The following is a 27,048-nucleotide window of genomic DNA, read 5'->3' as shown; positions in this document are numbered from 1 at the left end:
TTAGAAACGTTGAAAATATAAGGGAGTTCTTTTCATAAATTCTTAAAGGATCTTTAAAGATATATATTTATTTTTAAGACATCTTTAAAGACATATTTTCAAATAGTTTTCTGTTCAAGTCATAAATAACAATGCATAAAATGAGGCTGATGTGAAAACCATCATTTCGCAAACTTGTGTTTTCACATCAGCCTCATTTTATACAAAAAGGATTTGCCTTCTAGATGGCACTGATTTAAAATTCAAGAATGTGTGGATTTTTTTTTTCAATAGCACCAGGTTTTTGATTTTGATTTGTTTGAATAGAATAAAGTGGAATGGAACAGAACACAACAGAATAACAGAGTTGGAAGGGACCTTGGAGGTGTTCTGGTCCAACCCCCTGCTCAGACCATGAAACCCTACACCACTTCAGACAAATGATTATCCAATGTCTTCTTAAAAGCTTCCAGTTTTGGGAGCATTCACAACTTCTGGAGGCAAGTTGTTCCACTGATTAATTGTTTTTACTGTCAGGAAATTTCTCCTTAATTTTAGGTTGTTCCTCTCCTTGATTAGTTTCCATCCATTGCTTCTTGTCTTGCCTTCAGGTGCTATGGAGAATAGCTTGACTCCCTCTTCTCTGTGGTAACCCCTGAGGTATTGGAACACTGTTATCATGTCACCTGTAGTCCTTCTTTAAATTAAACTAGGCATACCCAATTCCAGCAACTCTTCTTTATATGTTTTAAACTCCAATCCCCCAATGATGTTTGTTGCTCTTCTCTTCACTCTTTCTGGAGTCTCAACATCTTTTTTACATCATGGCAACCAAAACTGGATGCAGTATTCCAAGTCTAACCTTACTAACAAGGCATTATAAAGTGGTATTTACTTAATAGAGTTTTGGTTTTTTTAAAATTTTGTTTGGGAGCTGCCCAGAATTTGTTATAAGAGGGGTGGCTATACAGCATCTTTCACAATCCAACGTTATTTGAAGATAACTTAGAAAGAAAAACTCACAACTTCATGTATCAGCCTATTCTACTGACTAACAGCTTGATGTCTAGCCTGTACCTTTCTTTAATTCTACTACTATTTGCTAGGCAACACAGAATAAATTCATTCCCTCATCTTGTGAAAACCCTTCAAATATTTGAAGAGAGCTATCATATCTCCTCTAAATCATCTTTTTGTAGACTAAACACACCCGGATCCTTTAACTATTCCTCAGAGGCTTTGTTTCCAGAATGGTGCACCATTTTAGTAGCCTTCCTTTTAAACTTTCAATTTGACATTGTTCTTTTTGAATTGTGGTAGCCACGGGTCACATACTGTGTACTCTAAAGTTAGCATTTCTGATATTGTTGTTACCTATATTGTCCTTTTCTTTGCAGGAAATGGAATAGCAGCAGATTTCTCTGTCTTGAATAGCAGCCAGGTTCCTGGAAGAGAAACAATTTATAATTTGTTGAAAATTGACAGCAACATCCTATTAAAACATGACGTACATGTGATTCACATTAAAATATGAATTATTTTTAATTACAAAGGCAGTTTATTTGAAACTTTTTCCTATGACAGCAAGCATATATACACATCAAAATAACCATAACTAAAGTAATCTATTGTTAGAAAGTCCAGGCACAGATCATTTCATAGATCCAGCAAATAGACTGTTCTTTTTTTAAAAAGAATTCTGTGATATATGCTGGACAATATTTACTGATGGACAATATTCCATAGTCCTTATGTGACTGATGTAATAGCAAAGCATCATGGGCTGTCTGGAGAATTCTGGGATTTAAAGTTTACAAGTCTTAAAGGTTTTTCCTTGAAGATGTTTAGCTTCTCATCCAAGAAGCAAAACGTCTTCAAGGAAAAACAGAGAAAATCCAGTTGTCTCTTGAAAAGGTACCTTTGGGACAACTATGACCTGGATGACTGAGAATCTCCATAGACACAAGTCTTAAAGATGCCAAGGTTGGACACACCAATCTAAAACATGTTCTTTTTTTAAACCTTACTTCTTAAGAAATGCTTGCTTACTCACTTACATTTTTTCAATCAGCTGCTTCTCATCCAGTGCATTAGCAAGGTCTCTTTTGTTTCCAAGTACTAGAACCTGGAACAGAAAGTATGTACTGATTTTAGCACTTAACTTGTTAAGGCAGGAAGCAGTTAAATTTCAATTCAATAAGAATCCATTTTTGTGACACATAGAGGAAATAAAACACTCATATTAAGGAACTTAAAGTTGCAACATTTATTCCCTGATACGAATAACCAGTCTTTTAAAAAAAAACACACACATTAGTGATGAATGATAAATATCAGATCTTCCTCTAGACAAGGGATAGAATGAATTCCAGAGCTAGAAGAACACTTGTTTTTTTTTACTTGGGCTACTCGTGCCATGTCCAAAATATCAGAGCTAGCAGAATTTTCAATCCTTCCTTCACTTAAAAAAATAAAATAGATATTACACTTATCAAAAGATCATGAGCATAATATTTTTTGTTAAAAATAGCAGGAAATCATGCTGATCTTGTCTGGTGGTATGATTCTGGTAGCAGTAGTTGGCCACCTCTGCTACCAGCACATTATATTCATATGTAACTCACAAGTATTGTCTCTTAGAACTCTGAATGTTACTGTTCTCTTGGTCAAAGAAGAGTATTCATAGCAGGTTGTAATACAGAACAGGATGGGCTAGTCTGACAGTCACAACCAGATAAACCATAGATCTTATCAGAAGCACTCAGAAGCTACAGGAAAAGCCATTTCAAAAGGAAAATTTGGTATAGTAGATGAGAAATTGAATAGTACAAGTCAGAAATAATTGGCCAATAGTAAGTAATTTCAGGTTAGTCTTTTTCTGCACAGATAGTCCAAAGCTCTTTACTTTCTCTTTCGAAACAAGATATTCCTATCTTGCTTAATAATTTACTCAATATCTCAAGATGTCGATGGCTGAGGAAGCTTTACATGACAGAGACGTGCTTAACAAGCAATACATCAAACTTCAGAAAAAGCTGTCCACAGACAACAATGCAATTATTTTCTAAACAAATTAAAATTTCAAGCACATTTCCTCATCGATTTCTTCAAAATTTTCAGGCAGGATTAACATGTCCACTACTCACAGGAATTCCTTGTAGCTGTGGTTTGTCTAGAAGATTGTGCAACTCATTTCTAGAAGCTTCAATTTTTTCACGATCTGCAGCATCTACCATATAGCTATTAAAAAGAATTTGTTTAAACCAGTTTGGGCAATGCAAGGTACACCAGTCCAGTCCAGCAATATTACCCACATTCCCCTCCCAAAGAATCTCAAATAACTAGGAATTTGATCAAAATATTATAAAAGGTATCAGAAAATTGCAAGCCAAAATCTCATTTAGTGACTAAAAACTGGTAATCTGACCGCACAACACTAATCAAAGCCTTAAATTATAGGACTGCATGGCTAAAATTATATTAAAATATGTTTGAAGTTTTTCAGTATTCTTCCTCATAACAACTGAGGGGAAGTAAGAAGACACGTCTAATTTGAAAATTGCAAAACTGATCCTCTTTCGGATCAGTATTGCCTAAACATTTCCTTATACTGTACTTTAAATATGTTGATACCTGTTTTTGTAACACAGTTTCAACATTTGAATTCTATAGGTACTCCTCCACTTATAACTGGACACTTAAAGATCATTTGAAGTTATGATGGACTTCCTCAAAAGCTACTTACAACCCAGTGTTAAAGTTACAACAGATGCATCCCTCTGCGGTCATGTGATTAGTTTTGACATTTGACAACCAGCTTACCATATGGTCAGCAGTCATATGACTGTGATGTTTGATATTTTTTGCTGCTTTCAGGCAAAAAAAAGGTTCATTGGGTAAAATGGATTCACTTAATGACCACAACAAAAACTGCCATCAAATTAGATTCAGTCAGGTATTGATTCACATAACAAACAGAACAACTTACAACCATAATTCTGGGCTGAAATAGTCATAAGTCGAGGACTAACTATATTCTATGTCACCATAGAGTTCCAATATGGCTTCTAAGCCATGTTAAATATGGAACAATAGTGAATTCCAAGTTTTCATTTATAATTGCTACTATTAAAAACATTTTCATCTAAGACTTTAGAATTCATCTAACTATAATCTAAATTACATGTAATGTAAATATGTAAATTACTATAATGTAAATTACATAGCCATATTTAACTCAAATATTTACATTCAGAATATCATTGACAGAGTAATACAAGGAAAAGCTGCAGCAAATCTTAGGCTACCATTCTCCACTCCCCAACTCCAAGATATATTTGGAAGCTTTCATTACTTAATACTAATTTCAGTTTTGTAATACTCAATTTTAACTTGTTTGAAATCCTTTGTCATGTCATTATGCTATAAAGCTTGTGTCCTTAGGGAATGTTGTAGTTTAGAAATATAGAAAGTAAACAAACTATATTACAATTTCTTATTTTGTCTGGACCAAGGAACAAAAGTTCTAATGTATTCTTGTTAATAAGACATAGTATTAGAAACCCACATTCATCATGCCCTTAAGCTCATTCTTTTAGAAAATTTTGGTCTCATATTTGCTAAGTGTTCCAAGTTAGTGCTACCAGGTCTGAGTTGCAAAAATCTGATGACCACTAGATGGCAGCAAAATATTAGAATTTTCTGAATCTCTTTGCCACTATTTAGTGGTCATCTGGGTTTTTGCAGCCTGAATCTTAAAGTCTTGTTTCATTTAGTAAGATCCCAATCATGTGATGGTGGGACACTGATGGCTGTAACTTAATGGACTGGTCATAGTCCCCTTCATTCATCTCCATCATAATTTTAAATAGTAGCAGGTTAAGTGCTACCTATATAAAATCAACTTCTAAGAAGGGAGAGGTACATTATAATTACATCACCCAAAAAAGTGAACAAGTTTTATTTTGTGCTTTTGGAAGGGAGAATTTTAAGTAAATTAGGTGCGATAAGCTTAGTGGAAACTTAATGTACCTATTTTGCTTCTTTCTTTGCTTTAATAAATAAATGTATACCATCAACATGTGATTTTGTTACCAAATTTCTGTAATAGGCCATGGGGACTACAAAAAAAAGAGGATGAGGTGAGACCTATCGACTTCCAAGTGTTAGTTTAAAGAACTTCATAGTTTTGTAATCCAGACTTCTTACTAAACAGTTGAGAATAACATGCAACAAAACACAGCAGAAAAAAAAAACATTTAAAGTAACCAAAAGACAAAAAAGAACTTACACAATAGCATTAACTCCTCTGCAGTAGCGTTCCCACATACTTCGGAATCGTGGCTGTCCTCCTATATCCCAAATCTTTTTAAGAGGGGAAAAAACAATTATATCTGGAGATTTTGCAATTAAAAAGACTACTATAGCTCACAATGTTCATTTGTCAGGAACAGCAACCAAACATCTCTTTTAATACTCTTTGCAATATAAGATGCTGGTTAGACCTGCAAAGTTCTAAACAATCTGAAACAATGCAGACAAGGTAACTATGCAGAACAGCACAGCACAGCACAGCCTTGAATGGATACTACAGATGGTACAGATTTCATCAGTATTGCCTCTATCCCCGAATAGTCCCATACAAAACATCACAGGACCCCTGGCTACCTTGTCACTCCTGTATTTCCCAAAAGGAACTGTGTCATCTCGAATAGGTCTAGTGGACAGAAATTTATGGCTGCAATAACAACAACAAAAAGTACAAATGCTTTGCCACCATTATTACTACTTTGTAGGCCACTACTTAGTCAAATTCATTTGTGGTCTTTTGCAACCATTGCTTTAGATCAGGGGTCGCCAACCTTTTGGATCTCAGGGACCACCAAACTCATAATTTTAGATCCCAGGGACCACTAACTGGTCTGTGGGCGTGGCCTAATTTGTGGGTGTGGCTTGGTGGTCATGTGACTGGCTGGGCATGGCTTGTATGTAAATATTATAAATATTTATATAAATATTGATTTTTTATAAAAAAAGAGCAACTTTTACTCAAAATCAGGCAGAGCAGTCAGATTGAGTTGCTCACAGAATCACAGATTCATTCAGAAATCTATCTATCTGCCATTAACTAGCTCAGTCTGTCACATAAAATTTGCTTGCAAGCAAACTCACAAAATTAACTCACAACACACCATGCATGTAAATATTGAATTTTTTTATTTAAAAAAGAGCAACTTTTACCCAAAATCAGGCAGGCAGATTGAGTTGCTCACAGAATCACAGATTCATTCAGAAATCTATCTATCTGCCATTGGCAAGCTCAGACTGTCACATAAAATTTGCTAGTAAGTAAACTCACAAAATTAACTCACAACACACCATGCATGTAAATATTGAATTTTTTTTTATTAAAAAAGCAACTTTTATCCAAAATCAGGCAAAGCAGGCAGATTGAGTTGCTCACAGAATCATTCAGTGATCTATCTGCCATCAGCTAGCTCAGTCTCTCAAATTTGCTTGCGGTGAGTCTGCACTGAATTTGCTTGCAAGCAAACCTTCAGTCCTAAGGGAGGTTCGGCTGTGCTTAGCTAGAAATCCAACCATTTCCTGCTTCCTAACTAATCTAAATCTCCCGGCACAGCAGAACAGATAATGGTCGAAAAAAAGAAAAATAGCACCTTAGCAGACAAATTTGCCGGGTAAAGAGTGAGTCGGTGGAGAGGGTTCCCGCGGGCCATGTGGGCTGAGCAGCCTTGCGTTTCTGCGCAGCCTGGATTAATTGCTTTGTGGGGGTGCTCTGGGGGTGAGATTTCTTTGTGATCCACCAAAATTTTCTCACGGCCTGCCAGTGGGCTGCGGCCCATCGGTTGGCAACCGCTGCTTTAGATGCCTTTAATTAGTTTCATCTCTCATCAGATAAGAAGCTCGCAGAAGCTCATTTGGTAGTCTGGTTATACTCTTATACCAGAGACTGGCCAGGCCTAGCACGCAGCCTGTGAACTTGAAACCCAGCAGTACAAGATGGTGGCTGCAATAGTTCTTAGGTTATTACATGAGTTTGTTCCTCAAAGATAGGACTACATGTAACATATTCTCCCATGAGATTTTAGTAAAATGTTCTATGTAATGTTTTCTCTATATATTTGAACACAGCAGATCAGGGAACTATGTTAATCTTATTCAAAGATTAAAACAATCTAATCACTCTTCCCATGATTTTCTCATTAGCAAAATATAATTAACTTGGATACATACCTTTATTGTAACATTACCCTTGGTAACTTTCCGCATGTTGAAGCCCACTGTAGGAATCATGTCTTCACTGAACTGGCCTGACTGAAGACAGAAAAGAGATAGCCTTTAGTGAGATCTGTCAGTTGCTTTCAGATACAAGGGTATTTGCTGGATAGAACAGAAAACGTTTGTAATACTAAGTCTTAGTTAGCATTATTTTTCTTCCCCTTCTATCTGAGAAGGTTAATTTTTTACAATTAAGACAGTTAATAAGTATGTATCGCATGTGAGTGAGGCCAGGAAAATTATGAAGTGGAAGGAAAAGGGATAAAAGGGAACAAGAGGCCAACATATTCAGAGTCATATGTAATGACTCAAAAATACTTTGTTGGTTTAGAAATATTGGATTGAAATTATTCAAGTTTCCCAGCATACTCTATTAAATCTAGAAGGCTACTCCAGGAAATAAATAGTTTTCTCCCAAAAAGTGTTAGGAATCAGTACTGGCCAATTAGAATGTCTCATGTTGTTCCTTTTTTTAAATTGGACATCAGCATAAAAAGTAATCTTCCCAATACCCTGAGTCAACACAATAGCATCTGGAAGAACCTGAAAAGCTTATGCACTTCATGGGAAAGTATGAAGTCAGCGTCATACAACATTATTCCAAAGCATAAAACCTGAAAGTTTACTTAAAGGATGAGCCCAGGCTTGAAACACTTGTGAAATATGATAAATGAATTTTCAAAAATTGTACATCTAATATTATACTGTAACATGACATGTAAGTTATTTATATTTTTATTAAAGAATTTATAGCTATTTATTTCAATATGGTATATTCCAAGATGGAACAAATATGAGAAAACACTTCAAAACATATTTATGTATTAAATTTGTTTGCTGTCCATCTCACTGCGAGATGACTGGGTGGCTTATAATTTCAATACATGCAAATATATATCTTCCTTGAATTCATGAAGCACTTGCTCTAGGCCAGCTCAACGGGAGTTTAGATCAAGGATGTAAAGCTAGCTTCATGCTGCTCTCTCAGGATCTGCTGAGAAAAGGAGCAAGCAACACCACAATGGATCTTCTATGAACTTTTTCTCTACCTTGAACACTATTAAAGGCACCACTTGGCATCTTTGCTGCTTCTTTTCCCAAGGATTTCGGTCTAGCTTAGAACTCCATAGGGACTTGGAATGGATGTGGCTGGGCTTGAAGATATATCTTTGTGATATACTGTGAATGTTTGCATTGCTATTCCATAAGATGCCATGAGTCTTTGTTGGAATAAAACTAGTGTGTGTGTGTGAGAGAGAGAGAGAGAGAGAGAGAAAGAGAGAGAGAGACAGAGACAGAGACAGACAGAGAGAGACAGAGAGAGACAGATAGACAGACACACAGACACACACACACACAGAGAGAGAGAGAGAGAGAGAGAGAGAGAGACAGAGAGAGAGAGACACAGAGAGAGAGATCCCAAGAAAGACTCATGGCATCTTATGGAGTAGCAATGCAAACATTCACAGTATGTCACATATATGTAAAAGGAACTGACAGCTTGATGAAGCAACAGGACAATTACTGTACGTTATGACATGGGCAGGCAATTCTTTCTTGTCAGCCACTCAGGTTTACAGTAGGTAGGACAATGAAGTCATGATATTATATAAATTGGAGCTTTAATTTTACAGCTATTTTTGCATATATAATTAATCTTTAATTGTTTAAAAGAAGCTACTAAGGTATATGAAATCCATCCAATTATTTACACATTTTCTTATTTTTCATTTAACAATAGTAGGAAACCGTATCTGATATTTTGTAGACTTCATGGAAACCCACGAATGTAAACTTGCTAAGTGTGCTGCTTGTGCTGCTAAGAACTGCACAAAGGGGGCTTAGAGGCCATGGTGCAGTTCACAATTGCTTAGCATTTGTCCTTTAAGAAGTCCAACTACTTTCAGTTCCTGTGGCAAATGCTTAGGTAGATGTCCTGTAATATTAGCAGAATATATTTAAGTCTTAAGAACTAGAATGCTGAAGAATTACTATGTGCATATACAGTATTTCCTGGAACAAAACTAGATATGGTAGCCCCATTTTTAGCAGCTGCTTCCCATCTTCAGACATCTGTGAGTATTTTATGGGTACCATAAATATTACTAGCTAAAGTTTGCAGTCACTGGTGGAAAGAAAACTGGTTTAATCGTTCCTATGCTGTATCTTCTCTATTGAATTCAGTTTATTTTACTAGACTGACCCCACTTGTCAGAATGTCAACATGTCATGGCAACATGCATTCCGTTTAAATAAATCAGAATCTAGTGCTATCAGTTACTTAAATAATTCATTCTTCAAAGAAGGAATAAAGATCAAAACAATAAAGCCTGATTATTCTAGTTATTCTGCTAAATCACAAATCTGAAATATATTTCTAGAATTCCCAAAGATAAAGACAAGCTCTTATGAAGTTAACTTCTGGAAACATTTACAAATACAGGATAAGCAAAAACACAAGTTGCCTGACTATATACAACAAATCAGTCTTTATTCCACTATGGAAAATAATAATGAATCCTTTCCATTCTCCACTCTACATTTTTGCTACCTCTTGCTCTGACGAGTTCAACACTCTCAAATAGCAAATCAATTTAGCAGAACATTCATTCTGCAATGAATGGGTCCCCAAATATCTATTAGACAATTACATCATTACATTGATTTACATCAGTTGCTTAATAATATCATTATCTAAATGACAAAGTGTGCATCTTTTTCATTATAGCATCACCACATAAGTGACTCAACCCCATTCCCTTGTCAGCTGGTCTTCAGAGGTCTTGGCTTTTGGCTGCTGCTGCTAAACACAATGTTAGCTTCCTTAATCACAGACGAGAGAACCAACTTGGTATCTATTACCGAGACTTCTCAGAAATGTGCCCAGCTGAATTTTGGGTTTGACATCAGTTGAGACTTCATGTCAGGGTCAGATTATCTTCCAAAGCTCTCTTAAACTCTGTGTCTCTCCTGCTCCACAAGTTACTGGATATGAAGTTGGGCTATAGGAATCTTTTGGAATTGTTACTATTGTACCACAGCCTCTTGGCTGCATAGCAAAATCCTTGCCTGAACCTCTTGATTCTGACTCAGAATTGGCAGTGCAGTTCCTGAGGTTTATGGTACTGGGGATTTTAGTCTGCCTTCCCTGGGAACAGGCTCTGGGGTAGCAATAGCAATAGCACTTAAGACTTGTATACCGCTATATAGTGTTTTACAGCCCTCTCTAAGCATATTGCCTCCAACAATCTGCATTATCATTTTACCCACTTTGGAAGGATGGAAGGCTTCATCAACCTTGAGCCTGGTGGGATTCGATCTGCCAAATTACAGGCAACCAACAGCCAGAAGAAGTAGCCTGCAATACTGCATTCTAACCACTGTGCTACCAAGGCTCCTTAGAGGTATCTTAGAAGTTTGTGGTCATCATGATGACGTCTATCCCTAGTATGGGTCTATCCCAGATCATCCAGAGTCCAACCAGGGGCAGTGTCTCCAACCCTGGTTTTCTCATCAGAGTAGTAGCAATATGTTCTGAATTGGGGGAATTATACATCAACTGTCATAGTTAGATCTTGCCCTGGTAGTAATCAGATCCTCGGCCACTGCCCTCCTGCCCAAAGGAGACTGGACCTATTAAATTGGTCCATCCCCAGGACTGATGAACCTGGATGGGTTCCAGAGCTGGGCTTATCCCTGACAGTTTGCCTGAACACTGGACATTGTGTGGAACAAGAGGGAGCTGAGGCTTTGGATTAGATCACAGTCATATTCAACCTCTCCTCTCTCATTGATCGGGTTGATCTTCACGGTTTACAGAAAAGCTTAGAAAGACGAAACAGGTCCCATCCTCAATTTCTGTTATGTGGGGTTCTACAGGGTTCAGTATTCTCTCCACTATTTAATATTTTTGTGAAGCCTCTGGGTGAGATAATTAATCGTCATGGAGTATGATATCATCACTTTGTTGTACAATATCCAGAGTTATTTGTCCATGAAATGGGTGGTTATATAAGTATTACAATATATTTAGTAAAGCTACTAAAAAGGCTATGTTTTCGGTAAAACATGCACAAACCCTCCTGCTTAATCTGCCACCTCCATTAATGAGTCTATGCAAACTCTGGATACACTTGAAACAGAAAGCATAGTGAAAAGTCAAATAGTTTGATCTGCGTTTCTTATTCTAAATTCCTTCTAGGAGTTCCAAAAAACAATGATACATTGTTAATATTCTATTGTTTTGCTTAAAGCTGGAAAACAGCTATGCTATGTGATATATGTTACTACAACCTAATAAACAAACCTCACTTATGGCAAAACAGTTGAAGTAAACAAAGCTGGCTGTAACCATGTTGCGGATAGCTGCTAAATTCAACTAGCTCACATCACTGTTTGCACACTAGCTATAGTTGTAAAAAATAAAACACTCCTTGCCACAACACAAGTCCAACAGCACTGGAAATTAAAGATTACGGTAATCTCAGACTATAAATTTACTGTTTCTGATGGAATATAACTCCATCCAAAGCAAGCTTCACTTTGTTCCCAAAGTTCAGTTTTTTTTTTTTCTTTATGGACCTTCCTTTTTGCCTGGATTTTGTTCACCTTGTACTGTCTTATACAGTTAGCTGGTTTGGTGTAGTACAGTGGCGGCTAACCTTTTTGGGCTCCTATGCCAAAAATTGTGTACGCGCTGGTGCACGTGCGCTCACGTGCCAGCACCCAGAAGGCAATGCGTAGGTCACCACACACACCCTGCACGCGCAATCCCCCCCCGCCGCCCCCTTACCTGCACTGCACCTCACAGCTGGTTTGAGGCCTTTTTTGGCCTCCCAGAGGCTTGAAAAAAGCCTCTGAAGGCTGAATAGGCTCGTTTTGTCACTTCCGCTATTACAGGAAGTGACAAACGGGCCTTGTGGCCTGCAGAGGCTTTTTTCAAGCCTCTAGGAGGCCGAAAAAGGCCTCAAACCAGCCAAAAATCAGCTGTGAGACGCGCGCATGCGCAGTGAGGTAAGTCTGCCTGTGGCTTGCGTGCTGGTACAAATGGCACTGTGTGCCACCTGTGGCACACGTGCCATAGGTTCACCATGGGTGTAGTAGTTAAGGCACCTGGCTAGAGTTGCCTTAATTAGTTCTAGTCCCACTTTAGGTATGAAGCCAACCTTGTGACCTTGGACCAGTCACTCTTTTTTGGGCCTAGGAAGCAGGCAAAGGCAAACTACTTCTGAGATATTGCCAAGAAAACTGCAGGAACCTGCCTAGGCACTTGACAGGAGAAAGACTGACTCAAAGGCACACACACTCTCTCTCATGAGGCCCACTGTCAAGATCAGACAATGACTCAAAGGTAGTGATTTTTCCCCTTGAAATTAGAATTAAAAGGAACAATAAAGCCAGGTATTATCACTGTACTTATGGCACCAGTTCAAACTCTGCATGATCTTCCCCAGTAAGTTTGTGAAGAAAAGCATAGAAGATAAGAACCCTGACACCTATCATAGGCCAATGTGTAGATGTCAAGTAAAAGCATCACATCTGGTTATGACAAAAAATGACTATGCACTACAAAGCAGTGCCCACAAGACCAAATCCGACTGGACAATACAAAAGGATATCCCACTTCATAGTACCGAATACCACTGAGAGACGCAGGAAAACTAGTCAGACTACAGTCCCTACATTTAGTTTTAAATACAGGACAGCTACCAAAGTAACTCAAGCAATCTCAGTATCATACCCAGATCAAACCACAATTGAAATGTGTCCAGAAAATCAGTGTCACCTGGCTGCTTATTGAACTGTAGTGCTACCACTCTCTTAACCACGTTCTCCAAGGTTCAAATATTAAATAGGTCTTCTGGGTCAAGAGAAGGCTAAATAAGATTTTTAAAACGGCCTTCTTAAGGCATACAGGAGCACATCCTATATTTCAGGAGGCACCAATCATCAAGCTGTTGCATATAGAAATCAAGACAAGGATATTAAAATGAAGCCATCTGAAATAAAACAAGTTGTGAAATTTAGCTTACATTCAACATTATTCTACATTCTACCTGACCCTTTATATACATCGACAACACATTAAACCATCACCAGATTGTTATATAATTTATTTCCCCTCTGTGTAGTGGTATAAAAGCTTCTAAAATGGCCCAAACTGACCTATGTTTAGAAAAAAAAATCATGCTGAACATTTTGAACTGAACCCAGAATTCTCTTATGAATAAATAGCACTGATGGGATAGGTATTGTGTAGTAGGGGATATAGTGATGCATAAGAGACCCCTACGCCCCTAAAAATAGGTTAGTATAATGTCTCTTGCTGACAGGTCAGCTATCAACACACCAATGCATAAATAAGATTTTAAATTAAGCAAGCACAAAAACAAAGCATAGCTGCCAATATGTCTGCTGTTCATGGCACTGATGAGTCATGCCATTTGACCAAGAGACTAAGACTAAGCACACCAAAACTGGTGGTTCAGCAGTCTTGAAAGTTTCATCACATAAACATCATGTACTTCATAAAAGCTTGCATGTATCAATCCTTTTCAGTATCTCTAATTAGCTACGATTTTTTGACTAGAAATTATCCAACAGTGTTCTACAGTCTTGCTGTACTTAAAAGCCTTTTTCTTATAAAAAGGGAATGTGTTCTATTTCCTCCTTCTTATATTTATATGAATCATTCTAAGACTGGACAACAACTTTACAAGAACTGAGATAATACACTTAAGGATATATTAATCACAATTGCTAGGTTGTGAAAAGATTCACCCTGAAATGTTTTTATTTAAACTTTGATGGCACAATGTACAATTGTACAATCTATCAGTAGAAGGAAAGAATCTTATCTGAAATATTTTGGACGTGACTTTTTCAAACTCACATCTATAATCAGGAAAACTTAAAAAATATTTTACTAAAACATAACCCCTCTAATACAACATTCTGATTCATACACAAGGGCCAATGAGGGTGTATCAGCAAGTTTTTAAAACAAAACCAGGACAGAAAAAGTTCTGCTTCACTATTGCTCTTTGGTAACTAGTATTCAAGCAATATATAGTCTATGTTTCAGGAAACAGCATATAACCATCAAGATTAGTCATCACCGCTAGTCCAGTTTTCTGTTAATAAGCTGCTAGACATACCATGTACTGCGTGTTACCCACATTTATTCAGTAAAATATGCTTATTAAAATCATATTGGTTTAAAATTAAGCAGCAGAGGTGTTTTTATTTACTGGCCAACAAATAAATGAATGATTAGATTATTAAAATACTCCAAAGCTTGTAACAAATCAGTAAATCATTAAAAATCAACTGTGGTTTTGAGGATTTCAGTTACAATTTAAATATAAGTTTCACTCTTCCAATACCTATCTTGCAAGGCCCTCAGCCCAAGCTGGGAAGACTATTTTAAGAATCTTTAGGAGTTGTTTAAATAATAAATGCTGAAAAGTTGAAAATTTAACCAGTAGGTGGGAATAAAGGATTATTCTGAACAAGCCAGGAAGCAGAAGTATTAATGAAAGAGACATCAAATATATGCATATTTTTTATCGTTGGAGCAAATGACACAGCAATTTATGGTACTTCTTTTTACACTGTGGATACATTAGCCACAGCCCACCTATTTCAATTCTCATCTGCCTTGAGGCATCTCATTTTGTTGGTCCATTCCCCCCACACCCATTGATATCTTTTTAATCAGTTTGTTTTTAATTTTAATGTTTCCACTTTTAATGCTTATTGTTTTAATGGTTTTAATGCTCTAATTGTTTATATTCTTATTTATAAAGTTGTAAGCCACCCAGCGCAGCTTGACAGTGAGACGGACAGTATATAAATTTAATAAATAAAGAAAAAAATCTAAACAATACATGTAAACAATATAATGATAGACAATTTATTTAGAGGCGTATACTGAGCTCTTTAATAATATTCCCAAACTACATCATTTAATTCAATTTTTTTAATCACGGAACAAATACTATTAATTATTCTGATGACCAGTCTTAACTGAGTCTGATTTGAAAGGTTGTGAATCAGAAATTCTGGCTGCTACTCAGCCCATATTACAGTATACCACATATGAATGGAATACAGTAAACTACTGGAACACAAAAATAAGTAGATTATTTGGACTCCTGACAGGCCCAAACACAGGGCAAATACTGAATTGGTTGATCTTACAGATAATTTATGGCAGGATTTGAATATGGGTAGTATAACATTAGGGGAAGAGAACAGGATCATACATTAAGTTGCAGTTCAGAAGATTTATTGCTCAAGCTTATACACAAGAATCTAGTTAACTAAAGTTCAAAACTCAGTAAAAGAAAATAACTACATGAAATTATTGTATCAAATAAAGAAAGATTTGGAACAATGGGAGAAATTACAATTATCATTATTAGGAAAAGTCGTTGTGATTAAAATGAATATTTTACCCAAATTATTATACTTATTTCAAACAATCCCCATAAAATTAGATAATTTTTTTTACGGAACTGGACAAAACTATGTTAAAATTTATATGGTCAGGAAAAAAAGCCAGAATAAAATTAATAGTGTTACAGGACAGTAGAAGTAGAGGTGGCTTTGGATTCTCGGACTGGGAACTCCATTATAATGCAGCAGCATTGATATGGATTAAGGAATGGATAAATTTGAGTAATAAAAGGATATTAACTCTGGAGGGCCATGCTTTACAGATGGGGTGGCACACCTTTCTATGGGAAAAGAAAAGTAAGACGCAAACATATTTTTATTGACATTATATGAGAGATTCATTGATACAGATTTGGAATAAAATTAGAAAAAAACATTATATCAAAATACCTGCCTGGTTATCTACCATGGAAGCGATGATATACCCCAATACATTGGATTTGAGCAAAATGGTCAGATACAAAGAAATATTACATAAACAAGGAAAATTAAAAACAAATCAGGAATTAAAAGAGCAAGGTATAAATCATAGACTGGTGGCCATATCTTCAATTACAAAACAGATACAAAAAAGATGTAGAAGAATTTGGAATTCATACTGAGCTGCAACAATTAGATAAAATCTTAATTGGCCCTGAAGAGAAATTCATAACAAGAATGTACAATTAATTATTAAAAGTTGCATTGGAAGAGGAAGTTGTAAAAGGCTGCATGATAGCATGGGCAAAAAATATTGGACATAATATAGATTTAGCAAATTGAGAAAAAATTGGAACAAAAATTATACATTAACAAGATCAACGGCCTATAAAGAAAATATGTACAAGATGTTTTATTGTTGGCATTTTTCCACCAATGAGATTGTATCCTAACATGAATCCAACATGCTGGAAATGCAAACAGAACCAAGGTACTTTCTATCATATGTGGTGGTCATGCCCAGAAGCACAAAAATACTGGACCAAAATATGGAGTTGGATACAAGAGATAGTGGAAGATCGAATAGAATTTAAATTGCTGACACCGGAGTTGTTTCTGTTGGGAATAATTAAAGGGAAATATAGGAAGAAGATTAAATATATTTTATTACATATTTTGACACCAACAAGGATTGTATATGCACAATATTGGGAACAAAATAACACTTCCCCTCGGAGAAATTAATAATTCAAAAAATTCTAGATTGTGCTGAAGTGGATAAATTGACATTAAAATTAAAAGATAAAGAAGAGTTGGAGTCTTACGAAATTTGGGATAATTGGTATAAATGGTTGAACAATAGAAATAATGATAGAGATTTAAAAAATTATGATAAAGGTATATAAATGTAGATATTTACATGAGATTGGTTTGTATAATAATTTGTATAATAATGATGGCACAGTACTGTTAAAATTAAGATCAATATGTGTAAAAGAACAATATGTATAAAAAAGAACAATAAAAATTATTGTCAAAAAAACCTACTAAAGTTCAATACTAAATTGGCGCCAAATAATTCAAGAGGTGCTGGATTTATACCATTTGTGGGAACATAATGATGCCAAGCTAATGATGCACTTAACTCTGCCCCCAGCTCTGCCTGCTCTTCTCCTACATATAGCCCTTTAAAGCTAAATCTCTCAGTGGCCTTTAATAACATCAACTATAATATTTTCCTGTGTTGTCTAGGAAGGAAACCATTCTGCTCCATTAGTTCCCAAGTAGCTGATTTCAGGTGTTTATGAACAAAAAAGGTTCAGCATTCAGATATCTCTATACAGGGTGTTCCACGGTTTGATTCTCTTTCAACCCAAGTTGCTTAAGATCCACACAAAGCACAGGTCAGTTAACATACTGCACAACCTGCAGAATATGTAATCAAAGTTAAAATCATGAAGCATGTAGAACAGCAACCTTGTTGAAGGAGAGTTAGCATGACTTCTACAGTGGTAGGTTCTGCCTCATTAAACTGCTTAAGTTCTTTGAAAGTGTCAAAAACACACAGATGGAGATAATCCAGTTGATACCTGAATTTCAAATTTCAAATATCAAAATTTCAAAAAGCTTTCAACAAAGTTTCTCTACAAAGACTTGAGAAGTTGGAATAATCATGGGATTACAGAAGTGGTCCTCCAATATACCGGTAACTTATTGAGCAATGAAAAACAAAAAGAAGGAATAAATGGGCATTTACACAATGGAAGCAAAAAGTGGGATCTTCTTTCTACTTCTATCCAGTAAATTAGGAAAAGTTTCAGAGGAAATAAAATTATTTAAAGGATGATATGGGCATTTTTAACATCACTTGTTTTATGCTTCCAATACATACAGAGTATTATTGAGGTTCTCTTCTACCTAGATATCTGGCAGGATAGGACACAGAAACAAGCATTCTTCATAGGAGATAAGAATAGCCTCTTCTTTTAGCACCTCTGAAAATTTATTAAAACTATAGGTAGTCTTCACTTAACATTAACAATGGTGAGATTGAAATATCCATCACTAAGCATAAAGTGCAGTGTCACATCACCATGCTGCTTAGTGATGGCAGTTCTGACACTTCCAGCAGTCCCCAATTACCATCACCATAGTTAAACAAATCACCATTGGACATTAAACAAGGATCTCATTGTGGCTCTGACTTCCAATTTCCTGCTACCTTCCCCATTGACTCTGCTTGGTCAGGGATATCACAATTACATGACTACAAAAAACAGCCATGTTGGAAATGTGTACCTGTTGCTGAAGTCCCAGATCACAATTGCATAACTGCAGGGCCAGAACTGAGGACCAGTCATTAAGTACCACTTATTTAGCACTGTTGTATATCCAAACAGTTGCGGAATGAAAAGTCATTAACTGAGGACCATCTGTTTTAGAACTTAACAGTCTTCAAGGAATAATACTGTTGTCTTAGTGAGATAAGGCATGATCTATTGTTGCTTATTACTACTTCATTGGTATTTATTATGTATAAATAGTTGGTTCATCACATAGAATCAATTGCAACTGAAACAACAAAAACTAAATATTGTTTGCATATACTTTTTATTGGGATATCTTCTTTGCTTTCAGTTGTGATTTTAATGTTTTATGCTTATTGGATTGTAAATTGCTATTAAATATTCAGACTAGGTGGAAAACAGGTAATAAGATTTGTAGCGTGTATTACAAGGAGCTGCCTTTGAAAAAATATGGGTGCTTCCAGTGCTCATTTGAATGAAAATGAAGTGCTCATTCGCTAAATGAACATTGACATGTTTAACAGTAAAACTGCTGTATACTGTTTTGTTTCCAGTACAATTCAAAGTGCTGCTTTAAAATATTACATTGCCATGTGCAATCTAAAGATGCTAAAGATCTATGCAACTATGCTAAAGATTAGAATCACACGAGCCATGGTATTTCTTGTGATACTCTATGGAAGCAAAATTCATCTTTAACAAACAGGATAGGAAGAATATTGACACCTTTGAACACTGAAGTTGGAGAAGACTCTTAAGTATACTGTGGATAGCCAAGAAAACTGATAGATGCATTTAGGTGAACACTCAGCTCTCTGGAAAAGGCTCTAATGCTGGGAAAGATAGAGGAGAGGAAGATGATCAACAACTTAATGGATGGCATAAGATATGAAGTTGAATACATAAGATGAATATGTATATGAAATTGTGTCTGTATGGAAATGTGATAACCTGGAACTATGTTGTACTCAAATAAGATGTTTTATTTGTTTTGTTAAAACTTAATAAGCAGCTTTCAGAAAATACGTTTTATGTTTTTATGTTTTATGTTTTGTTTGTGTATTGTCTTTGAAAATTAATAAAATTTGTTTAAAAAAAACAACAACAACTTAATGGATGGATTGAATTACAATGGCGATCAATGCACATTTCAAGACCTGAAAGAGCAAGATAAGGATTGACATGGAGAAAATCTATGTGGTTGCTAGGAGTCTAAAACGACCTAGTCCATAATCAATAATCAATCAACGCTAAAAGTTTCCATTCCCTGGAAATAAGGGTAGTGAAACCTTGATACACCTTCCCAGTGGCTTTCCTTTCCCACCCCACAACATCGTATCACTCAAGATATAGAATGCCTTCACCTTCTAGTGTCCAAAATGATGTTTCACAGAATGAATAGATGCACTGATGGCAATGGGCTGACTTAATTAAGGTAGATCAATAATGATTTTAAACACTGTATTCTGTTTTGCAAGCCATCTGAATCATTTAGGAAGAGAATGCTCTATATAACTGTATAAATAAACTGACGTCATTCTTACCATGAAAGTAGTATATATGACCAAAACAGAAACATTAATTTTAGGCCAAGAGAAATTTTTTTCACCTGGCTGCAGAAGGAAACTCAACATCTCTGTCTAGATAAATCAGAAACATTTTCCCTCAACACCCTCCGCCTATTGCCAATATGCTACACAAATCAACAGTGATTTCTGGATAGATTCAATTGTTTTAAAGGGAGGGGTTGCATTGCTTTAACTGGTTGCCTTATTTGCAAGCATACTTTAGCTGAAATACAGCTGTAATTTCCTTTTCACTTGTGATATATACAAATATTACATATACATATATCACATATATATATCTATACAGATATATATATACATGCATACATACATACATGCATACATACATACATACATATATATATATTCCTATGAAAAGCCATTTCATTATTATTATTATTATTTGCATTCATTTTCCTCTTTAGAGCTGCAACATGTTTGTGCTTTGCATAAGTCATCTGTAGGCTTTTAATAAAGATCAAAAGAAAGGTTTAGCAAAGATCACTGCTAAACCTTCATATATCAAAATCAGCCATGGAAGTGTCCACATGCTTTGGCCCCAATAGCCATAAATTAGCAAAGCTGTGACCAGATGTTGGCAATCACTAACAACCACAAATATTATTCCATAAAATTAGAAGAAGAGCAGATACAACTCTGCAACCTTTGCTTTAATACACTAAATGGAGTGGCATGCTCTGCTTCATAACAGATGATTTCAGCTTTATTAAATATTCTGAATTTATCCAGTTTTGTAACATCGTATTTCATGAGTAATACTACTATTACATTCATTTGGAAAATAAGTCATGATCCAGTTTGACCGGTGACTGCATAAGAAATGGGCGTTGGTTCTTACCTGATACGCCCCTTCTCGGCGAGCCGCGAGGAGCATCCAGAGACTGGGATGTGCTTCTGAGTCCTCTTCTTGCAGGCTGAGCTTTAGATGAGGAAACGCTCCGCCCCTCACATGGTATCGCGCAGCGTCTCCCCAGTTTTTTGCGATAACGAGAAGAGAGGTGATTAATTCTTTTTAATCTACTATTGGCTCCTTGGCTGAATCAAGAGTCCCCACCAGACGGAGAAATTAGGGTGGGGCTGGATGCCCTCGCGGCTCGCCGAGAAGGGGCGTATCAGGTAAGAACCAACGCCCATTCTCCTCGAGCCGCTCGGAGCATCCAGAGACTGGGACATACCAAAGCTGGGCTGTCCTACGGGTGGACTCCGTCTGGCCCGAAGGCCCCTCCGGATCACTGATGATCCTCTGTAAGACCCGTCGGCCAAAGAGGCCTCCGCTGAGGCGTACGTATCTATTTTATAATGTCTGATAAACGGGACGGAGAGGTCCAGGTGGCTACCCGACAAATGTCAGCGATGGGGGCTTGCGTGGCCCAGGCCGCCGAGGTGGCTGCACTTCTGGTGGAATGGGCGGTTATTCCACCCGGAGCGGGCAGGGAATGGGAAAGGTAGCACCTCGCAATGGTGGCCCTGATGCAGCGACTGATGGTGGAGGGAGAAACCCTAAGCCCCAGTGACCTGGGTTGAAAGGATAGGAAGAGGGATTCCGACTTTCTCATGGATTGAGTGCGCTTAATATGTATACGCGAGGCCCTTCTAACATCTAGGGAGTGCCAGAGGACCCCCTGCCCCTGGAGGGCCTAGGGCAAAAGTTTGGTAGAACCAGATCCTGTGACCTATGGAAGGGAGAGTTGACTTTTGGTAGGAAGGTGGGGTCGGGACGAAGGACCACTCGGGTCTGCATGGAACACGCATAGATCGCTCCTGACTGACAGAGCTGCTAATTCGAAACTCGACGAGGAGAAGTAATAACTACTAGAAAAAAACTACCATAAAGGTGAGAAACTGAAGGGATGAGTCCCTCAAAGACTCGAACGGGGAACGAGTAAGATAAATGAGGACCTTGATGAGGTCCCATGTGGGGAACCTGTGAACAGTGAGAGGGCACAGGTTGGTGGCGCCCTAAGGAAAGATCTAATTCGGGGGTGATGAGAAAGGGAATCGTAGTTATCACAGGAGACCACGGTCGAGAGGGCAGAAAATTGTAGTCTCAGGGTGTTAGGTGCGAGCCCCTTGCGAAGGCCTTCCTGAAGAATTCTAGGATCTGAGCCACAGAGGGAGAGAGGGGATCAATCTGAGACCCGCTACACCACTTGCAGAACCCTTCCAAGTGGCATCATAAATTCGTGTAGTGGAAGGTCGCCTGGCGGCCAAAATAGTGTCGATGACTTGACTGAGGGCTTTTCACTAGTCAGGCGGATCCGCCAACCTCCAGACGGCTAACTGGAGCCATTGATGCTCCGGATGCAGAAGGGGCCCCTGAGAGAGGGAGACCCAGTCCGGGGATCCTCCATGGAGGCGTTACCGATAAAAGCGGAGGTCCGCAAACCACGGTCGCCTGGGCCAATAGGGAGCCACCAGGAGAAGGACTGCCCTCTCCTGAATGCGTTTCTGTATTACTCTGGGAACTAACGGGAGCGGAGGGGAGGCATATAGGAGCCCTGGGGGCCATGGGCAAAGCATGGCGTTGAGATTCTCCGACCGGTGAGACGGATACCGGGAGAAGAACCGTGGAAGCTGAGTGTTGGACGGAGAGGCGAAAGGGTCCACCACCGGAAGGCCGAATATTCTGGACGCTTCCTCGAGTAGGGATGGATGGAGACTCCATTCTGCCTGGTCCACCGTGGCCCTGCTCAGCCAGTCCGCCTGAGTATTGTCTACTCCGGAGATGTGTACGGCTTTTAGAGATAGGAGGTTGGATTCTGTCCAGCGGCAAAGGCGCCGGCTTCCCTCATTAGCTGGATGGACTGGGTGCCCCTTGCCTGTTGATATGGGCATTGGCCGTGGACGTTGTCCGTGAGAACGAACGTGATGTTTGCGGACCTGAGGAAAAACTGCACAGGGCCAGATGGACAGCGTGAAGCTCTAGCCAATTGATACTGCACCTCTGCTCGGTCGGCGACCATTTGCCCTGTGCCGAGAGCGAGTTGAGATGAGCGCCTCAACCGGACAGGCTAGCGTCCGTAGTGACGGAGAGTCATTGAGGTTCCTCGAAGAGGTGGCCTCTGTTGATGGCGGAATTGGTCCACCAGAGAAGAAACGTGAGGACCCTTGGAGGGACCCTGATTCTGGCCTTCGAGTTGCTTCTTCCGGATCGTTGGAACGGGAGCAGGAGCCACTGGAGGGATCTACTGTGTAGACGGGCCCAGGGAATAATAGAGATGGGTGGCACCATTTTGCCCAACAATTCAGAGAAGTCCATCAAGGCCACCCTCCTTGAACGCCTGCTCTGTTTGACCAGTGCTTGAATGCTAAGGAACCTCTCCGGAGAGAGGAAAACTCTTTGAGAAACGGAATAAATTATGGCACCCAAGAGGTTGATTCGGGTGGAAGGGGTAAGTTGGCTCTTTGCCAATTGACTAGAAACCCGTGTGCCCATAAGGCGAGAGGGAGACCCTGGTATCCCTGACTGCCTGGGATTTGGACGGGATAGAATAAGGATAACGTCCAAGTAGCAGTGGAGGCGGACGGGAACGCTCCTGAGATGAGCCGCCAGGGCCGCCGGGACCTTGGTGAAGGTCCGGGGCCGATGCCAGTCCAAAGGGTAGGGCCACGTATTGATAGTGAAGGCTATTATGACAGAACCTGGGGAATTTGTAATGGGAGGGCCCTGATTGGAATATAGAGGAATGCCTCCGAAGATCTATGGGAGATAACCAGTCTCCCGCCTGGAGCCTAAAAGAATAGATTGCAAGGAGTGCATATAGAACCTACGTTGGATAAGGTGACGGTTGAGCCGTTTCAAGTCCAGGATGACTCTCCAACCCCCAGAGTGCTTGGGCACCCAAAGAGATGGGAGTAAAAGCCCTTTTCTCCCTGATTCGGAGGGACAGGTTGCATGGCCTGGATGTCAAGAAGATGATGGATGGCTGCATCCCTTGGTGCACGTTTGGAGGGATCCCTTGAGGAGGGGGGATGGGATGAAATAATCAGGGGGCGGACCTGAACTCCAGGGCGAGACCAAACCTGATTGTGTCCCTAACCCATGCATCGGATGTGGATATGTCCCATTGGGCAGCGAAGTGGCTGAGGCGGCCGCCAATGGGGAGGGAGGAAGAGGCTCCACCTTCTGCGGTAGGGCCTTCCTCCCGATCCCGAAAGGGTCTCTTGTAGCTGCCACCGCGTCTGGTCCTGTCGTCCGGGACCGTGCGGTCCTGGGATCGGAAGGAAGGGGGTCTAGGGTATCTGGACGGGAAGGGGGTAGATACTTTCTCTTACTGCGGTCCTCGACCAACAGTGGTTCCAAGCTGGGCCAAACAGTTTATCTCCCTTAGTGGGAGCAGTGGCCAGCTTGACCTTATTCTTACGTCCGTCTGCCAGTGTTTGAGCCAGCATGCGACGAGCCGTGACGTGCGATGTGATGGCCCTGGAAGAGAATTTTACCGACTGGTAAGTGGCGTCAGCCGAGAACTCGGCTGCAGCCACTGACTTCGCTATGTCCTGGTGAGCTCTGAGATTGGAAGCGGGGACGTGTTCCTTGAGCTGACGTAGCCAGCGGATAGAGGACCTTGTGAAAAAGAAGCGGCCATAGCTGATTTAATGGCCCAGGCGTCATATAGGTGGGCCCTGCGCAGCGGCAACTCCGCCCGCATGTCATCAGGTTTCAAGGTCTCTAGGGCCTCACAAGGGGTAGAGGAGAAAACCAGACCCACAATGGGGTCATCAAGTTCCGGAATGTTCAGAAGGCTAGATAGTGCCGAATCGAGATTAAGGAATCTCTTGTCTTGGCTAGAGGGTGTAGGAGGGGTCCCTGTGGAGGTGAGTTGCTTCGCACCGGATCCACGAAGATGGAAGGGGAAGGGATGACCTCAGCTTCCACCACTGGTTGGGTGAAAATGGAGTCCTCCGGGCCCTCTGGGACGGGGGAAGGTTGCAGGGGACTGGGGAAGAAGGCCAGAGACATACTTGGCCTTAAGGAGGAGGGACTTGAACATGTGCGGCTTGAACAGCTCCCCAAAAGTGGGTTGGTGGGGAAGTGCCCTCGTCCTCCGACATCTCCCCTCCATGATGTCAGCCTCTAAGAGGGTTTCACTGTAGCGGGAGGATCCCATCTGGGAGTCCTCTTCCTCTTCCCTGAAATCCCCAAAGTCCCCTTCCTCCTCCACCTGGGCCCCAACCGGAGGAGGGCTGTCCCTCTGAGAGAGTACCTGATCAACCGGGGGACCGGTTGTGGAAGGGATCTGATGGAGAAAGAGTCGTGCTTTGAGGCTCATGGAGAGAAGACTGATCTGGTCATGTGTTGTAGTCCCTCTGCAATGCTCTGGCGGATGGCTGATTCCATCCAAGCCCTGATGTGAGGCGGAACCTCGGAGGTAGAGGGTTCGTCCTGGCGCAGACCAGCAGCAGTGGGTGTTAAAGTGGTTGGAGGAGGAAGTATTGGACGACTCTGGGCGGGACTCCTGAACGCCTGTCAGACTCTTTTTCCAACGCTTTGTGGCGCCTTGAGGCGTCACGTTGGGAGGCCTTGGAAGGTTCCTTGTCCTGTCTAGAGCCCTTAGGTTCCTTGTCCTGCCTGCGCAAGTAGTGGGACTTTGCCTTAGCCTTCAAGGAAGGACGTTTAGAGGGATTGTCGTCTGCCATGTTAGATAATAAATACTAGCAAGGGCGGTTGGCTCGCCCAGATCAGGCCTGGATGAGGCCGGGTGCGATGAAGCTGGCCCGCTCCCCTTTTGGAATTTGTTATGTACGGAGATAACAGAAATATATATACTCTAATTTGTAATTTTTCTTCTCCCTTTATTTATTTTTATGTTTTATACCAGGTGAATAAACAGGTTCTACGTATACCTCTATATATCTATGAGAAATATTGGTGTACAAAAAGAATTTTTTTTTTTTTTTTGTATTTGTATTTCACATTAGGTGACAATATGCAATACATTAGCTTCAGGAGCTAAACAGCCCCTGGTTTTAAAAATATCATATATATTATTATTATTATTAATATTATTATTATTATTATTATTATTATTATTATTATTATTATTATTGTTTAATGTCATTGTAACTTTGAACAGTCACTAAACAAGCTGCTGCAAATCAAGGATAATATGCATTGTAGCCACAGATTTTTCCAATGGGATTAAAACCCTCTGTCAGGAATTGAACTCTGGTGTTTTTTTTTTTTTTTTTTTTTTTTGAAATCTATAGAAACAGTAACTGTAACAGGGAGAACTGTATCTCAGTACAGGCCAATCAGTCAAATAAACGCCTGAGGCCTAGAGTTGAAGAGAGGCCTCTGGCAGCAGGCCTCCAGACAAGAAAAATAAAACCGGAGGGGCTGCAACTTCGCCCGAAACGGGCTGCGGGAGGCCAACAAGTAATAAAGGAGCGGGCCAGGTGGAAGAGATGGGCAGCTAAGCTTTAACAAGGCCTGGAGCTCCAATTCACCGCAGTTAAAGTATTTAAAAATGGCGCCCGACCACGATGCGGAGCCAAAATGGCGGCCGCAAGCTGAACCGTCGGGACGCCTTCGGGACGGAAAAGGAGGGCTTGCTGGTCAGCTCAGCTCCTAGGGCCCTAGGGCGATGACCCTCCCGATCGGCGTTTAGGGTGGGGGGAATCCAGCAATAAAAGAAATGCGTGCCACGAGGCACGCGGAGGCAGCGACGCGATCTGATAAGGGGGGGGTCGCGCTATCGCTGCTGCAGCCCACAGCCGCCCCAGGGACGGGAAATTTTTCCCTTAAGTCCAGACCCTTTGCGCAGGAGGAGGAAGGAAAGGCAAACCTTATGAAGACGAAGTTGGAATAGGCAAGAAATATGCAAGAAATGAACGATCAGCCAAGGAGCTCTCTGAAAACACAGCCTGACTCTTCGAGGCTGAGCAAAAGACTGGGAGACGCTGCGCGATACCACGTGAGGGGCGGAGCGTTTCCTCATCTAAAGCTCAGCCTGCAAGAAGAGGACTCAGAAGCACATCCCAGTCTCTGGATGCTC

At 39.8% G+C, this 27,048-nt stretch overlaps 1 protein-coding gene across 1 annotated transcript in view; it reads right to left on the bottom strand.

Annotated features, from left to right (window-relative positions):
• ARL8B (ARF like GTPase 8B) overlaps positions 1-27,048 on the bottom strand; it is a 36,804-nt gene that overhangs the window by 2,880 nt on the left and 6,876 nt on the right. The window contains exons 2-6 of the mRNA XM_087954614.1: positions 7,234-7,314; positions 5,270-5,343; positions 3,126-3,219; positions 2,037-2,104; positions 1,354-1,424 (exon numbers count right to left, since the gene is read on the bottom strand). Coding sequence (XP_087810740.1) covers positions 1,354-1,424; positions 2,037-2,104; positions 3,126-3,219; positions 5,270-5,343; positions 7,234-7,314 — 388 coding nt within the window. The remainder of the gene's footprint in view (positions 1-1,353; positions 1,425-2,036; positions 2,105-3,125; positions 3,220-5,269; positions 5,344-7,233; positions 7,315-27,048) is intronic.

This window comes from Notechis scutatus, chromosome 2 (genome assembly GCF_049901735.1).
Source record: "Notechis scutatus isolate UNSWTSFEM ecotype Mainland chromosome 2, rNotScu1.2, whole genome shotgun sequence".
NCBI classification, from domain to species: domain Eukaryota; kingdom Metazoa; phylum Chordata; class Lepidosauria; order Squamata; family Elapidae; genus Notechis; species Notechis scutatus.
This window is presented reverse-complemented; position numbering and strand designations above follow the sequence as displayed.